The sequence below is a fragment of the Urocampus carinirostris genome, chromosome 6 (assembly GCF_059441175.1).
Source record: "Urocampus carinirostris isolate Australia breed hairy pipefish chromosome 6, RoL_Ucar_1.0, whole genome shotgun sequence".
Taxonomy (NCBI): Eukaryota; Metazoa; Chordata; class Actinopteri; order Syngnathiformes; family Syngnathidae; genus Urocampus; species Urocampus carinirostris.
Genome location: NC_142354.1, coordinates 26,687,593 through 26,704,772, shown reverse-complemented (window position 1 = coordinate 26,704,772; position 17,180 = coordinate 26,687,593). Strand labels below are relative to the sequence as shown.

At 38.1% G+C, this 17,180-nt stretch overlaps 1 protein-coding gene across 2 annotated transcripts; it reads right to left on the bottom strand.

The window, feature by feature from the left end:
• Positions 1 to 4,259: 4,259 nt before the first annotated feature.
• Positions 4,260 to 17,080, bottom strand: comtb (catechol-O-methyltransferase b). Of its 2 annotated transcripts, XM_088338514.1 has the most exons (7): positions 16,945 to 17,080; positions 14,550 to 14,612; positions 14,273 to 14,445; positions 10,526 to 10,643; positions 8,008 to 8,201; positions 4,905 to 5,036; positions 4,260 to 4,839 (listed from the first exon to the last, which is right to left on the bottom strand). In XM_088338514.1, the coding sequence occupies exons 3-7, from the start codon at positions 14,435 to 14,437 to the stop codon at positions 4,660 to 4,662; spliced, it is 789 nt and encodes a 262-aa protein (XP_088194640.1). In that variant the 5' UTR covers positions 14,438 to 14,445; positions 14,550 to 14,612; positions 16,945 to 17,080; the 3' UTR covers positions 4,260 to 4,659. The 2 variants fall into 2 exon arrangements, with proteins under 2 accessions (XP_088194640.1, XP_088194642.1); XM_088338516.1 differs by lacking the exon at positions 14,550 to 14,612 and having other exon boundaries at positions 16,945 to 17,056.
• Between the last annotated feature and the right edge of the window lie 100 nt (positions 17,081 to 17,180).

Here is a 17,180-nt window from a genome sequence, read left to right as displayed (position 1 = left end):
TGTCTCTGTGTGAGTGGCTAGCAACGGGTTCAGGGTGTCACCTGCCCACTGCCCGAAGAGGGCTGGGATGGCCTCCAGCGCCCCCGCAATCCTACTGAGCCTACAGATAATAGATGGATGGTATTCCCAATAGCCCTTTTCGATGTACGACCTTAACTATCAATCTTATGCAAATGAGTTGCATATGTTTATTTTTATGGCTGCAGTTATTTCATTCTCTGCATTCAAAACTGTCCTTTTTGATTTGTGATTGTTTAATGACCCTACTGGTCAGATGAAGCCAAATGATTTATGAGTACTGTATATTATTTATGAATGTATTAGAATGGATTAATGGGCAGCAGGGCGGGAGCAGTGGTTAGCGCATGTACGGCACAGTTCTGAGGTCATGAGATCGAACCTCCTGTGTGGAGTTTGCATGTTATCCCTGTGCTTGTGTGGGTTTTCTCCGAGCGCTCCGGTTTCCTCCCACATTCCAAAAAGATGCATGTTAGGATAATTGGCCGGTGCAAATTTTCCCTAGGTGAGAATGAGCTAGTGAGTTGTTTGTCTCCGTGTGCCCTGCGACTGGCTGGGAACCAGTTCGGGGTGTCCCCTGCCCACTGCCCGAAGATAGCTTGGATGGGCTCCAGCACCCCCGCCACCCTACTGAGGATAAGTGGTGCAGATAATGGATGGATAGAATGGATTACAAACATTATATATGCATTCCTTGCATTTTTTGCATTCTGGGTAGTGATGTAAGGCTTAGTTTTTATTTTTGAAAACTAGATAAAGCAAGTTTATATCCTTTACATTCCTGCCACCCAAATGATATATTCATGACCTTAATTGGTATATTAAATCAAAATCAGCTATACAAATATAATTTATGAATGGAGTTATAATCATTCTTGGCATTCCAAAACATTGATTACTGATTTATGACCCTGTCAAATTCAAATGAAATGAGTTATGAAATTTTTATTTATGACTAATTATTACATCCTTGCTTTCCTGACATTTGTAACATTCATTTTTTATTTCAAATTGATTTTCTAACCCTACCCGTCCAATTGATGCAAATGAGTTATGACAATACGCTTTATGACTGACTGTATTAGAATCTGCATTCCTTGCATTTTGGGAATTCCTGACATTCCTGAGTAGTGACCTGAAGCTTTGTTTTTATTTATGAAAACGTAGATAGAGCGAGTAACGATTAACCACGCCTTAATTATTTTGAACCGTCTTTTAGTATTAGGAAAATGAAATGAAATGAAAGGATCTGCATTTATATAGTGCTTTTCAAGTCAATGACTTCCCAAAGCGCTTTACAATGTGCTCCACATTTTCCAATAGCGTCCTTGCAGCCATGTAAGGCGCTAACCTGCTTATTGGGGGTATTAGGGGTTCAGTGTCTTACCCAAAGACACTTCAACATGTAACACGGACGAGCCGGGATTCGAACTGAGATCCCTTGATCCCAAGACGAGCGCTCTACCTCCTGAGCTACTGCCGCCCACAACTCTTTAGGACTCTTCATCCTCTTTTTAAAAAAAAAAAGTGTCAATCAATTGTTCGCCAGCACTTGGCATCACACACATAAACAAAATCACAAAATGGACTGCAAAATGATTGCAATATTGGGCGAGAAAACAACTTCCAGCCATCGAGTTGTCAAATGTAGATTTCAAGGACGCATCTTCCTAGTAACCCTACGTGCAGCCATGGCAACCGACTGCTTCGGTTTTGTCACTTAAAAGCTTGAAGATAAAAAAGTCTCTCCTCACAAAGAAGGCAAATCATTTGCGATCCTTTGCTTTTGAATTTATTCAATTTATTTTCCATTTGAAAAGCTTTTCCAATGCTTGTGGGTGTTCAATCACTCCAAAACAATGGGAAAATGCCTAAAGGGGGGCTACACCATTCAATAATTGTAGACACTTACCCGAGCTTTTTCTTTGCCCATTCGTTGTTTTTATGTTTGTGTCCAAAATACATATTCTTTAAAACAAGTTTCGTACTATTGTACTATTAAGTGGTTGACAGATTGTATTTTAAAAAACAAAGTTTTAAAAACTGCAATTATCGTGAACACAATTAAAATATGGCAAAATTGTGGGCCTGCCTCCATGCAAAATAACAAAAATATTGCCAGGTAGTTTTGATAACTGAAGGTTTTTTCCAACTGTTTTTGAGTAAATTTTACCAATATCTTGTTTTAAGATGAAAATGATAAATTCTAACTAAAAATTGGTAATTTGACTATGATGGCAGGTGGCCAAGTACCGTATTTTCCGCACTATAAGGCGCACCGGGTTATAGGGCGCACCCCCAAAAAATAGTTTTTGGTCCTATATTTTCCATACATAAGGCGCACCGGATTATAAGGCGCTACAATGGGAACGTCAACAAAACAGTCAGATAGTTCAAACTTATTACCCCCTTAACATTCCGAAAGCTTGCAAAGAAGCAAATACGTGTCTCAGACATGTACGGAAATAGTGTCTGTACGATGTCACCAATCACTCAAATGCATCGTTCCAAATATCATTCGGAAGTTTAAAGTCTTGGGATTCAAGAAATGCCAAACATTTCTTAGTTTCCATTTTATTTTTTGCCGGCAACTTTGTGGACAGCAAAGTAAGAATTTTATTGTGCAGGGAAACGGGTTTCTTTACTGTGCATATGACAATAAACACTTTGAATTGAATTTAGTTTAAAAATAGACACATCACAGAAACATCAAGATCGTTCTAAAACAACATACCGGGAAAATATAAAGCCGCATAGCTCACCTAAGTTCTCTTGCAGCCATCACATTAAATTATGATACGTAACCATGGTCTTCTTACAACCGTGAATGTAGTAAATCCAGGAGAGTAAAATATTTACAAATACAGAATAGTAAAAAATGTTTTCTCTATGCCGTAGTGAAACCCAACGTGTGATTCACATTCATATTTTTCGGCCAATTGCAGGCTTTGTTTCGCCCCTTTAGCCTATGCGAGCCTGTAAATGATAAAAAGGATCCGCCCCCTTTACCTCCGAATAACTTTAGCCAATAGTGACTGATTCAAATGATGATTGACACATTGGTTAGGAAATGAAACGCCGGTATATAAATCCCAGCATATACCACGGACTACTTCGCCTTCGGGGGAAAATCTAGTCGGCGGCTGCTTGCCTTAGTTGCAAGATTTTTGCGACTTAATATCGATCCATATATAAGGCGCACTGTATTATAAGGCGCATGGTCAGCTTTTGAAAAAAATAAAGGCTTTTAGGTGCGCCTTATAGTGCGGAAAATACGGTAATTGCTGGGTAGCAAGACAATTGTCTTGTTTTAGGTTATCCCATTTATTGTTTAAAAAAAATAAAGGTTATTTTTCACATTTTACGAGAAAATAACCTAGAGATATAATAAAAACATTAAATTAGGTTCAAATTATCTTTAAAATGCGCACGATTATTTCATTTAATTGTATTATACATTATATTTTCTGTATATAAATTATTTAATGACGCGTTTTTTATCTCAAATAATTTAGCTAATTTTAAGTATTATTGTTCTCACTTTACAAAAATGTAATTCAATTGTTATCGTAAGACATGCATAATTATTTGTCAACTGCAATTATGAAAATTATTCATCTTAAATTATAAATATATGATTTGAAATATGTTGCTTACTTTGGTAATGTATTGTTTTTATGATTTAGTAAAATAAAAACTGTCACACAAAAGGCTAGATTCAAGGTTATCTGAATTTTACTGGAAAATAAGCAAGAAATATAATAAATAAATCATAGTTTTAGGTGAAGTCAACACTTAAAATGAGCTCAATTATTTAATTAACTTGTATTATAAATAGTATATTCTTTATGTAAAAAAATGATAATCAACACTTCTCAAATAATTTAGCCTATTTTAAGTAGTATTTTTCTTACTTGGCATAAATAAATGTCATTTTTCTCACGTTTTACAAAAAAAACAACATATAGTAAAATGATAAGCATTCTTTGTCATCTGCAAGTATAGACAAGTAATTTAATTAACTTTAAATAATATGTACTCTGTACAAACAATTTATAATGGGAAATAATTCAAAATAATTTTATTCACTTGTGTTTTCTTATTTTACTCCATTTCAACTTATTTTTGTAGAAAAGTATTTTGGAATTGCTTGAGTAAAAAAATGAGAAATAAATAATACTAATTAAAATATAGAGTTATTGTTTTAAATAAAACTCATTTTACTAGAAAAACAAATTGAATACATTGTTTGATCATTTTAATAAAAGAATAAAAAAATTATACAATTTTAGATATTATAAATTTACAAAAAATATAATACAAATAATATTGTTAAACATTCAAATATAATATTTAAAATATCATATATTATGAATAATATCAATAATATTCATAAATCATAAATATATGAAAATAAAGAATAAAATGAAAATAATAATACAAAATTAAACCAAAATAGCAATAAAATCTATACATTTACATACACATAAGTATAAATCGTTAATTTTTTTAATATATATAATATAATATAAAATAAAGGAAAAAAAGGAAAATTATCTGCTTGTGTGTCAGGATTTTTTAAATTTTCATTTAATTATGTTTTTGTTTTTTTCAACAGTATTTAAAGCTGATTGTCAAAATCTACCCTAAGAAGACGGACTTCTCCAGACCGTCCTCCGCCTTGGTATACTCCAGGTAAGATTTGAAGTATCGGCTCTCGTAGTGCGGACTGTTACGGACGTAGTCCAGGTAGTCGGGCGTGCCGGGACAGACCACGTTATCGGCCAGCAGTACACTCCCTCGCCTCAAGAGGGCGCACTCCTGACGAAAAAAAATATGCTAGTTAAGCCCCGCCCAAAAAACGTTGACGCCCGAAAACCACTTACTTCCAGTAGCTTAGTGTCTAGAAGATAACGATCCTTCCAGTGATCCAAGAAAACCAAGTCGAACGTTTCCACTCCAAACTTCTCCTTAAGTTTCGGAATCCACTCACCGGAATCCCCTTCCACTAGTTCCACCTGTATGAGCAACATCACATCTGGGATAAGATCTTATGGGTATTCCCCAACAGATTTTTTTTCTAATCAGGCACAGAACATGTAGTGTTGCTCCCCACAATTATGCCAATATGTTGCAAAATTTTCCTTGCGCAGGTTAACTCAAGAAATTTTGTCTCAAAGTTGACCCATCTGGCTTGTTTCCTCCACATCAGTGACGTCATTTAAAAAAAAATACGACACTTTCAAAATGGTGAATCCTATTATCACAACATGTGAGGCTAGCTTCGAAACAGACGGCGATTCTAGTGAACAGTGGCATTTTGTTTGTATTTCTCCCAGAGTCGGGGCTGACGAGGGCTTTCCTGTTTTGTTTGCTCTCAGTTGGCTGCCACTGCGTGTTGTTTGGCCAGCTAGCCTGGCGTTGGTGACGGATTTGCCGTGTCTCTTGGTTTATTCCTAGACCGTTTTGTGTTTATCGCCTTTGCCATTGCCTTTTTGTTGTTGGTTTAAATCAAGTCATGTTTATTTGTATAGCCCTTAATCACGAGAAGTCTAAAAGGGCTGCACAGGCCACAGACTGTTAAAAACTACAGACTATTATTACACCATCCCCTGATCTAAAACCTATATGAGGACAAGGAAAAACTAAAAACCTCCTTTTCTTTTAAGTTATGGCTACCCGTAATTCTGCACTGAGGTCAGTTGGCGACGTGCAGTAGATGAAGGAATCCAGCGAAACCTCGACGGAACAAAACTGAAGTGGTTCAAACAAGCAAGAGGGTAAGCTAACGTGGCAGCTATTAGCTAAAATCTTGCATGTGTGTTTAGTGGTAAACGATGAAGAAAAAAATTATTTATCCATCCGTGAATATTTGCCAGATGTTTAATTTATATCTTTAGAGCTTATGTGTTGTGATGCAGAATTAACTTTTTTTCGTGGCTATTACGGTAGATCTAATTTCATGAGCAGATTACTGGTCTCTATTTTACATATAAAATAAGTTAACTTAAAATCTGAACTTTCATTGAAAAAAAAACATCAGAGTTTGTGAATAATTATTACAAGATAACATTTGCTATAGTACCATGACAATTCCTGGTTACACTACTCACCAGGTGTTAGTAGATCTGCTAGCTTGACCAAAGCTCCGGTTTCACTGTGTTCCTTGGTTTGTTCATTCCTCGCCAAAGCCATTGCTTATTTTTTTATTTTTTTTTCGCCAATTAGCTCTTTTTGACTGCTCGCCATTTGTTGCGCCACTACTGCATCCACCTGTGATACAAGGCCTAGGGATTCTCCACAAAAACCACCAAATCTACGCTTAAAAAATTGGTACCTAATTAGCACGTTAAACAATATGGACACTGACTGGATAGGTTGCTGGTGTTTGTCCGATTAACGTCACAGCTAAGGATGACAAAGGTCATTATTCCCAAAAATAATAGAAATAAACTGATAAAATATATGTCACAAAAGTGAGTACATCCCTCTTTTCTGCAGAGATTTCCTTATTTATGCTTAATGGAACATCACTGAAGAAACATCACTTTGACACAATGAAAAGAAGTCTGTCAACAAAGGCCATGGCTTACTGGAAAGATGACCCAGAGGTCTGGTGAGACAAAGAACATTTTATTTGTCTCAGATGGTGTGAGGCATGTATAGCTGTAACCAGGTGAGGAGTACAAACATGATAAGTGTCGTACCTAAAATCAAGCATGGTGTTGGCAATGTCATGGTTTGGGGCTGCATGAGTGCACCTACAGTTGGGGAGTTGCATTTCATTCAGGGAAAATCAAGCATGTGCTGTGAATTACTGGAGCAAGGAACGATCCCTCGTCTTCCAGAAACTGGGTTTGCGAGGCAATGTTCCAGCCTGAAAATGACCCCAAATACACTTCTAAGATGACCAAGACTTTTCTAAAGAGGCTAATGGTAAAGGGGATGAACTTGCCAAGTATGTCTCTTCATCTAAACCCAATAGAACATATTTGGGGCATCCTCAAGCGGAAGGCGGAGAAGCACAAGATCTCAAATATTCCCCTGCTCTGTCATGGAGGAAGAGCATTCCAGTGGCAATTTGTGAGGCTCTTGTGTAATCCATTGCCAGGAGGACAAGAGTGATTCTGCAAAATCATGGTGGCCACACAAAATATTAAGGGTGCACTCTGTCAGACGAGACGGAAGGAAAACTGAGATCACTTGCACTCGTTTCTTGGTCTTTATTGGAAGGAAGGAATGACAAGGCGTGATTCTTCGATCCGTTGTTTGACGGATTGACGAAGCTTGACAGGCGAGCGAAGGCTTGGCGGGAAAGGTCGTGGACAGGCGGATACGTCATGTTGTTGGTCGGGGCTGGAGAAGAAGGGCGTCGTCGTGTTCGGAAATGTGATCAGGAATCAGACGGGCAGGGCAGGTCGTAGGCAAATTCGGAAACGGGTCGGCAACGGAGATCAAGTAGAAAAAACAGGAGGCAGGCAAAGAGTCGGCGGTACGGGCTTTCCGAGCAGATGGCAACAGGTAGCATAGTACTATCAGACAGCTTGTTTCCGAAAGCTGAGGATTTAAATGGACAGGGTGTGCCAATCAGCTGTTGGCGCCAAATCCTGAGCACAGGTGTTCCAGATCCGGGTGATTGTGACAGTACTTGCTTTTGTTAACGAGGGTTTAGCTACGAATGGCTATATTTTTTTGAGGCGGGAAAAAAATAACACTGTTCTATATGCTTTACACACACAACATTTCATTGTGTCGAAGCGATGTTTCTTCGATGTTGTTCAATTAAACATTATGATGAAATCTGCAGGAATGTGAGGGGTCTACTCACCTTTGTGATATACTATATATATATATACACTTTATGCAAAAAAGATGTACCATTTCCTCACATTTTGCATAATCATGGATCAGGCTGGATTTAACTAGGCCCAACCTCTGCACATGCAAGGCCCGTCCGTTTTACTGGAACTCGAACCCGGCGGCTTTTACCCTGTCGTTGACTCCGGCCCATGCGATGACTTGGCGTGCGATGGCGGCATGATCCGGGTTAAACTCCAACGTGATGAGTTTGGCGTGAGGTGGCAACAGACTGGCCATGCGGACGGTAGAGTAGCCGCAGTACGTGCCCAGTTCAAGCACGCAAGATGGGTTGGTTTCAGACACCACTGAGTCCAGAATGAGGCCTAGAGAAAATATGTTATTATTTTTTTAGCAATTTTACATGTGCAGGTCAAACGTCACCATTAATTGGATATTAGTTTACTTAATATATTACAGTACAGTTGTTTAAATGACTCTGTATTCGAGCAAATCAGTTGGTTGGTTGGCTGGATCCCTTATCCACTAAGGTCGTAGGGGCACTGTTTCCTGTGGTGTGTCTTGGGCAACTACAACCTGGTGGCACCCATCCCTCTTCAGGCCAACATATGTTACCACCCGGTCTCTGACCGGAGACCTGTTGCGTGACAGGCGAATGTGCTCGGTACCCGACCAAATTATGTTGGTATTTTTTTTCCTTTGGTGTTCAAACAAACACGTCAACACGTAAGCATCATTTTGAAAAGACACATGTTGAGAATTTATGGTGATTTTTTTGCCTTTTATTGACATTTTTGCCACTAAAAATGGGTACCAAAAAAGTAAACTCGTTCAGTGCCATAACTTATAAATACGTTTTCAGAAGCATTGTCCTTCAGTTCCAAAACGTAAAAATAAGTATTCGTTTTTTTGGTTTGTTTTTCCAAAAAAGTATTATAAAGGCTTTGGCGCAGGTCATCACAGTAAGTATCAAGCTTATGGAAAAAAATTCAATCACCATTAGATAGCAGGAGTGGATTTGATCAGATATTTGTCCACACATTGAAGAACCCTACTTCCTTGAGTTGCTTCCTGTAACCAGCGAACGAGAGTGTGTAGGCGGCCCATTTGGCGAGTACGTGTGGTGAAGCAGTGTGGTGAGAAAAGCAAAGATACAAGTACAGACACACAACATTTTAAAGGTTTTTCCTTTTATGTTTTTACCATGTTATTACTATGTTATAGCCAGGTTGTAATTATTAGAAGTTAAAATAGGCCCACTCAGGTGGTCTTAGAAGGCTACCTGGTGCCTGCGGGCAACACGTTGGAGACCCTTAATCTTCACATTGAAATAATCACCAGTGTTTTGGTACATGTTTTATTAACATTTTGTGTATGTATGGTTTAAGTTAGTATTTCCAATGCCTAGGGACAGGGTGGAGTTTAGGTTCAAAGCTTTGGGTGTGCTGAGCACCCAGAACGTCTGGCCAGTTACATTTTTTTCACTCTTTTACTCTCACTGTATTACACCGGAGCCTCCACAGACTCCGCCGCTATGCCGCAAGTGACACTAGCCAAGCGAAATAGGAGCGGGGAGGCGAGCGCTACAAAACAAATTAACAATTTCAAGGCAATGGAGCATTTCGGACACTTTGTTGTTCACATTTTTGGTTACTGCTTTTATCTTACTTTTATCCTCAGTGTTCGGGCGACATAGCGCACTAGACCGGAGGAAAGGAGACATGGGCGGTAAAAGTGATTTCACGTGTGTGCTTATCGTTTTCTTTTATTCTAGGATGAAACTGGAGGGAGTAAGAAATGGAGTATTTCAAATACAGTCCAAATGCCAACCCAAACCCCCAAAAAGAAAAAAGAAGAGTTTATTCGAGATAGTTTGAGAGAGACACGTACGTGCACGTACCACGCAAGCAGCTTGACAGACGCTGGAACGATTATTTCAGCCATAAGATGTCATGTTTGCCAAAGTGAAGACACCTGTGGCAATTGTTTGGCCCGCTGGAGCGCGCTCTCTGATTGGCTGACGTTCTCTTCTTAAGCAGTCAGCGTCCAGACAAGGACGTCAGACCGTACTTCTGTGTTCCTGTGTGTTTCGCCAGATTACCAAGTACCAAAGACTACTCTCCTGTTTTGATTCCTGCCTTCAGTTCCGACCTGTTTCTGCCCCGCGTTACGATCTACTCTCCTGCCCTGGCCATCGACCTGCCCGCTAAGATTGTATTGATTCTGCCTACTTGTCACGGAACTGCCGTTCCGTCCAACGCTGCTAGCGACCGACAACCATCAGCTTCCAAAGCCAGCTCGGTCAGCTCAATCCAAAAAAAAATTCTTTAAAACGAACGCAATTGAGTCCGAGATTCCATTCTGAATCGTGACATAAGATGGCATCGGCAAGTAAAATATATTGAAGTTACGGACACCACCTTTTAGGAAAATACAGGCTGGTTACGCCTATGGTACGGACGCATCAAAATAAATAAATCAATAAAATCAAATGGGAAAAAATCTCAGTACTGAATGCATTATGGTCTAGTGCTAATATATCACTGTATTGTTCTTTAGCTATACATAGTGGAAAACTATAATTCCCCAACCTTTTTCCTTAAAGAGGAGTTTAAAACACAAAATTCAGTCCTTTTTTTTCTTAAATTGTGTCGGGCTTTTTTGGATCACGTGATCACTGAGCAGTCACCTTTCTCATCACCGACGTTCATCGCCCACTCATTGTGGTTGCAGAATTCATCAATGGCTTCAACCACGCTGCGAGGACTACCTCTTGTGGCCTTTTTATGTACTGCAGCCAGGAGTCGCTAAGAGAAAACACAAAAGCAAAGACGCAGTAAGGGTTACATGCAATGTTCTCTCTAATCTTCTACAAATAGACTGCGAGCATCTCTTGGAATAATTCTGAGCAATATCAATATTGTGCGTGGCAACCAAATCAGTATCAGAACTGTATTTAATCAAACGTTTTAGTGGAAGTACAATTTTGGCAAAAAGATTGACTATTACATAATTTGCAAATTATCTGAATGTAACACATGCGTCGCGCATGAGACCATAAAATGTGTAATTTTTCTCTTTCTTTTCTTCTTATTGACTTTTTCAACTCGTTTTTCAATATTTTTTTCTTGTTTTGTTTATTTTTTCATGGCATTTTACTTCTTTTTTCTTGTGTTTTTATCTTTTTTTGTGATCTAATTTCCTTTTTCTTTTATTTGTTACTCCTTTCTTCATTTTTCCTAGCTTTTTACCTATTTTTGTTTGCTTTATCCTGTTTTCTCTCTCTATTTCCCTTCTTAATTTTTGACAGTTTTCTTTTTCGGCTTTAAGTCTCCTCTTTTAAAGTTATCTGTTACATAATGTTACATAATTGGTAATATATGGATGAAAGCAACAAAAATTATCCGAAGAGCCGTTTGACTGCCAAAGGAGCCAGCTCTTTTCAATAAGCAGAGCAGAAAGAGACGCTTCTCTAAAAAAAAAAGACAGAAACTTGCGCGGCATTATTGACGTAGTCACGTAGGTAAGAAATGTAGGTCATGTAGCTATCTATAGTCTAAGTGTGCAGGCAATAATTAAATTAAACTACACTTCTCTATATATATTTTAATGTCTAAGTCATCCGCCACGCCGCTACCCTCTAGCAATAACTGGAGCTCACACGCATGCTAGCTTTTATTAAGTCAATCTTGTGCTGATATTGACTTCAAAATACCTCCCTTAAAACACCGCAGAACCGTCATTGTTTTTGCCTGCATGCACTGTAATTCTGGCCGAATTTTTTAGTGAATTCATTTAGCAATTTCAAACCCTGAATTGTATGCGCAGGATAATTTTTTTTGTGCACTGAGAAGGTCTGGACAGTTGAAAGAGAACGATATCCCCTGCGTGGTTATGGGTTGTCTTTTATTCCATGATGGAAATGGTGAAAGTAAGAAAAGGACTGGTTTAAATACAGTTCAAATGCAAACCCTAAAAAGATGAAAAAGGAAGATTTTCTTCAAGCGTATCTAAGAATTTTACATACTTGCACGGGCAACAAAAGGAGATGCAATGAGGATTTCAGCCAGAAGATGGCGTCAGCAAACAGAATATTTTGAAGTGATGGACACCACCTTTAAGTATATATTTAAAAGAAAAAAAGACCTAAAAGCATCTTAATAATAAACAAGAAGCACTTTGGTAATGTGCAATCATTTTTTTTCTGTTTAATTTGATAAAACAGGCATCATGCAAAAATGTTTACATGGTGTAAATTATATATTTATAGCTTGATTCTAAAAAAAAGTATCATTAAGGACTTTTAAATCTTGCTCACAGAAAAAAATTAATAAAAATAATGTTTTGGTGCCACTCTTGTCCCAAGTTGCCTTTCCTTTAAAAAAAAAAAATCAAATTCAGTGCTGGGGCAGCACGGCAGCGCAGTGGATAGCGCGTGAGTGGCACAGTTCTGAGGTCATGAGATCGAACTTCCTGTGTGGAGTTTGCATGTTCTCTCCATGCTTGTGTGGGTTTCCGGGCACTCCGGTTTCCTCCCATATTCCAAATACGTGCATGTCAGGTTAATCGGACGGTCCAAATTGTCCCTAGGTGTGAATGAGCGAGCGAGTTATCTGTCCCTGTGTGCCCTGCAACTGGCTGGCAACCAGTTCAGGATGTCCCCTGCTTACTGCCTGAGGATAGCTGGGATGGGCTCCAGCATCCCCGCGACCCTACTGAGGATAAGCGGTGCAGATTATGAATGGACATTCAGTGCTTACATAGTTTTTTCTGAGGTATCGGATCGAGACTTTTTAATCAACACATCCAAAAAATCTAATAAATCAATCCCATTTTACTCCAGGCCCTGCCCTTCAGCCAAATTTTTCAACCCAATGTGGCTTGCAACCCAAAAGGTTAGCCCACCCCTGGAATATTGTACAGTGGCCCCTTTACATACATGATAGGAGGCCTGAGGCCGAGGAGATTAGTACCTATTGCCCGAGCAGATATCGGACAGATGTGGTTAATACCGGAAAGGACGGGAGACAGGATTGATATCAAAACAGGATATCGAAATTAAAAAATTAAAAAGGATAAAGTAACTGGAAACCGATATTGAACAACCGGACAGACAGGATTGATATCAAAAAGGGGAATTGAAATTAAACAGGACAAACTAGCCGGGAACGAAATTGAAAACCAATATTAAACAGGACAAAATAAACAGGAACATACCGGACAGGAAATACCAACAGGAAACAGGACCGAGTCAAAACCCACGTCTTGCGGGGCAGAGGTTCGTTGACGGACTGACAAAGGAAGAGTGAAAGCACTGAGCTCAAATAGACGGAAAGCCAATCTGTCAATGAGCCGCAGCTGGCGACAACACGGGCGGGGCCAATTGGGCACCATGGCAACCGTGAGACTTTAGGGTTAACTTGGATTATTATTGGAGGCCGGGAATGGATTCATTGTTTTTTTTAGTTATCTTATGAGGAAAATTTGTTCAAGATTTGAAAAATTCTAGACATGAGTTTGTTGTCGTGTATTTTGGCGTCTATTTTGTCATGTATTTTATAACTTTGTCTTGAATATTGATATTTATTTCATCGTGTATTTTGTCATTTATTCTGTTGTGTATTTCGGCGGGAGTTTTGTTGTGTGTTTTATCCTTTCTTGTTGTGTATTTCGACGTGTATTTTGTTGTCTTATTTCCTTATGTATTTTGTCATGTATCTGTCGTGTAATTTGTCATGTACTTTGTCCTATATTTTGCCGCGTATCGAGCCTCGGCCGGGTCACAACTTAGACTTCAAACATTGGTACCCGTTTCCTCGCTGCTTGGCATTAGGGGGTTTGGTCACCTAATGACTCCCAACGAGATGTTGCAACACATCAGTTGGGTTGCGAGAGGGGGCTGGGAATCCCCTCTCTGTATCAATCTCCCAGAAAGAGTCAAAAATGTGAATGTGATAGATACTTTATTCATCCTAGGGGGATATTCATCTGGTGTGTGTGTGTGTGTATATATATATATATATATATATATATATATGTATGATCATAATAAACTCGCATTTTATTTAGTTACTGTCACCTTTTATATTTTATTACTCTTTTACTCTATGTTCAATTGCTGTTTGAATATATTTTGTAGTAATCAAGAAAAATGGGTTTTATAGCTTTTCTAGGGTTAACTTGGATGATTTAGAGAGGCTGGGAATGGATTTTCAGTTATTTATTAGAGGGAAAATAAACTCAAGATACAAGAAAATCCAAATACGAGCTCGATTCGGGAACAAATTAACCTGGGTGTAAAGGTGGGGGGGCGGTTATAGATTTTCTCAACAAAATCAATAAAAAATATACTTTTTGTATATCATAGTTCCCACTCATGGTCGGAATAAAGCACTTTTTTCAGGTACGTTTTCAATTTACAAAATCATAGTCCCACCTGAGGCCGAGTAGAGCGGGTCAACGTGTCCAGCATCTTCTCCACGATGACGTCATGCCAAAATAATGCCAGGCCTCCGTGATAGCGCACGGCGCCGGGTATAACCCACTTGTAAAGCGCGTAGAGCAGAAACGCTCCACCGGTACCGTAAACCAAAAACCACATCCTGCAAACTTCATAAGAGAGAAAAGGTCACTTGAGCCTTTCACAGTGATCACGCATCTGCATGGAGATAAAAAGAAGCTCTCAAATCCACTCAATCTCTCTTTGTACTCACATAATGAGATGGGTGTTTACTATGCGGTGGATATTTTTCTGGGGGAGTATATTAACTCGTTCACTGCGGGGATGGTAAACAAAAGGATGAGTAAAGTTGTTAATGGCACAAAACGTGCGACAAAGGATGACTATCGAAGAGTGTTTGAAAAAAGATTTGTGAGAGGGAGAGAAACGGCGCTATTAAATAAATGACTGCAAATATATGCCATAAACACAAAAAAAAATCATGTAATACCTAAATAAATGGCATACATGTATTTCCCCCCGAGTTTTCTGCAGTATGTTCATTATTTATTTCAGTTTTTAATATGTCATACATTTTGTCATTTATTTCTTTTGGTATTTATTTTGTCATGTATTTTGTGGTGTAATTTGTCACGTACTTTGTCATTTGCTTTGTTGTGAAGTTTGTTGTGTAATTTGTCATATATTCTATCGTGTATTTTGTTATGTATTTGGTTGTGTATCTGTCTTGTATTTTGTTGTATATCTATCGTGTACCTTGTCATTTATGTTGTCATTTTGTAGAGTAATTTCTCATTTAGTTTGTTGTGTATTTTGTCATGTCAAGTCAAGTCATGTTTATTTGTGACGCCCTTAATCACAAAGAGTCTCAAAGGGCTGCACAGACCGCAGATTATTGCAAACTACAGACTATTATGATACAATTCACTGATCTAAAACCTACATGAGGGCAAGGAAAAACTCCAAAACCTCAACATGAGGAAATTGAAGAAACCTTGAGAAGGATGACCAGGCTGCAACGGATGTTGCAATAACAAATGATAAACAGATATTGTCAACACAAAATATAGGTTATTCATACTTTGTCATTTATTTTCTTGTTTATTTTGTTGTGTATTTTATTACATTATTTCATTATTTTTTTTCGTATATGTTGTTTTTTTGTGATGTATTTTGTCGTTTTATTTTATCAAGTATTTTACCGTTTATTTTGGAAGGTATTTTATCGTGGGGTTTTCTCATTTATTTTGTCATGTAGGTTTTTGTGCAGTATGTCGTCTATTTAGTCATGTATCTTAATCATTTATTTGGTGGGTATTTTATCGTGTTTTTTTACCATTTATTTTCTCAGGTATTTTTATGTGTATTTTGTTGTCTTTTTGCCATGCTTTTTGTGATTTTTTTTTATCGAGTATTTTATCGTTTATTTTGTCAGGTATTGCATCATGTTTCTGTCATGTATTTTATCGTTTTACTTGTTGAGCATTTTTTGTTTTTTTTTCTAAATGTATTTTGTCACATCTTTGGTCGTCTATTCATGTATTTTATTTGTTTACTTTGTACGGTATTTTATCGTGTTGTTTATTTTCCATTTATTTTGTTATTTGTCATGTTTTTTGTCTTGTATTTTGTTGTGTATTTTGTCTTGTATTTGTCAAATGTGTTATGGTGTATTTTGTCGTTTATTTTCCTCATGTATCTTGTAGTATAGCTTATCTTTTTTTTGGTTGTGTATTTTACCGTGTATTTTGCCTCGTATTTTTGTATCAGGTATTTTTTTTGTCGCAACAAAATGTTATTCAGTGGCCTGAATTACCGAATTTTATTGCAATATGTATTCTGTGTAGCACTATTTAGATATTCTATATAACACGCTACAGTGGGCATTTGCACGTCACACTGGGTATTTGTATATTGTATTCTTTTTGCTTTAATATTGTATTGTTTCTCAGCTCAGGGATGCTGCTGGAAATGTAAATTTCCCTTCGGGGATGAATAAAGTATCAATCTATCTATCTATCTATCTGAGGTTTTCACCTACTGGTGAATCAGTTTCAGGTTGACTGCCTCCCCTCATCTGAATTACATTTAACTGTGACAAAATACACGACAAAATACATGATAACATACAGAAATAAATAAAAGACAAAATGAATTTAGAAAGAAATTGATTGTATGTCATTTATTGAAGTATTACGTGATTTATGTGTCCATTTATTTACATGCATATACTTGTAGGTATTTATACGTTTAATTCTACACACAGCAAGACCGGACCTCCTTAGGCAATAGTAATGCAAGTATGAAAGAAAGAGCAGCCTGCGTTGAGCTAATTCCTTTTGATTTGTGCTTAGAGTTGCATGGCAACAGGCTTCGGGTTTGGAGCTGTGTCACAAAAGGGACAATGCCAGTACTTTAACCTTTACTTGCCAAAGGCAAAATGCAAAACAACATGGGCATCAATTCACACGGAAGATGATTGTCAAAAACGGGCAGATATGCACTAGAGAAAAGGCAGAAAACGTCAAAGAGGGTGGTTTTTCTTTTTTGCATACATGCATTAAAAGTCACATGTCAGTGGGGCTCACAAGAAAGGGAAGGGGGCAAGAAATAAGAGTATTGAAAAAGGCGAGAAGAATCATACTCACGTTCTATAAAGGGATCTTGGGTGTCTCCTCAGTGATAATGACAAAACTTGCAGAAGTCGGAAACACGCAAACACGTTGACATCTGTTTGCTTGGACATTTTCCTCCTCCCCTTGCTTCCATACCAACCCCACCCATGAAAAACCCACCGCCCCTTTTTCCTGAACTCGGCTCAAATCTGAGCGTGCGAGGAATGCACGTTCAATCCGGGTTGGCGAAGCCAGTGGTGTCTACGGAA

What these genes read in the sequence shown, in the direction of transcription:
- comtb (XM_088338514.1), bottom strand. Translation starts at nt 14,437, where the DNA reads ATGTGGTTTTTGGTTTACGGTACCGGTGGAGCGTTTCTGCTCTACGCG. An exon ending in GAACGTCGGTGATGAGAAAG is followed by an intron (nt 8,202 to 10,525) that starts GTGACTGCTCAG and finishes TATTTTCTCTAG; the next exon opens with GCCTCATTCTGGACTCAGTG. An exon ending in TAGACACTAAGCTACTGGAA is followed by an intron (nt 4,840 to 4,904) that starts GTAAGTGGTTTT and finishes TTTTTTCGTCAG; the next exon opens with GAGTGCGCCCTCTTGAGGCG.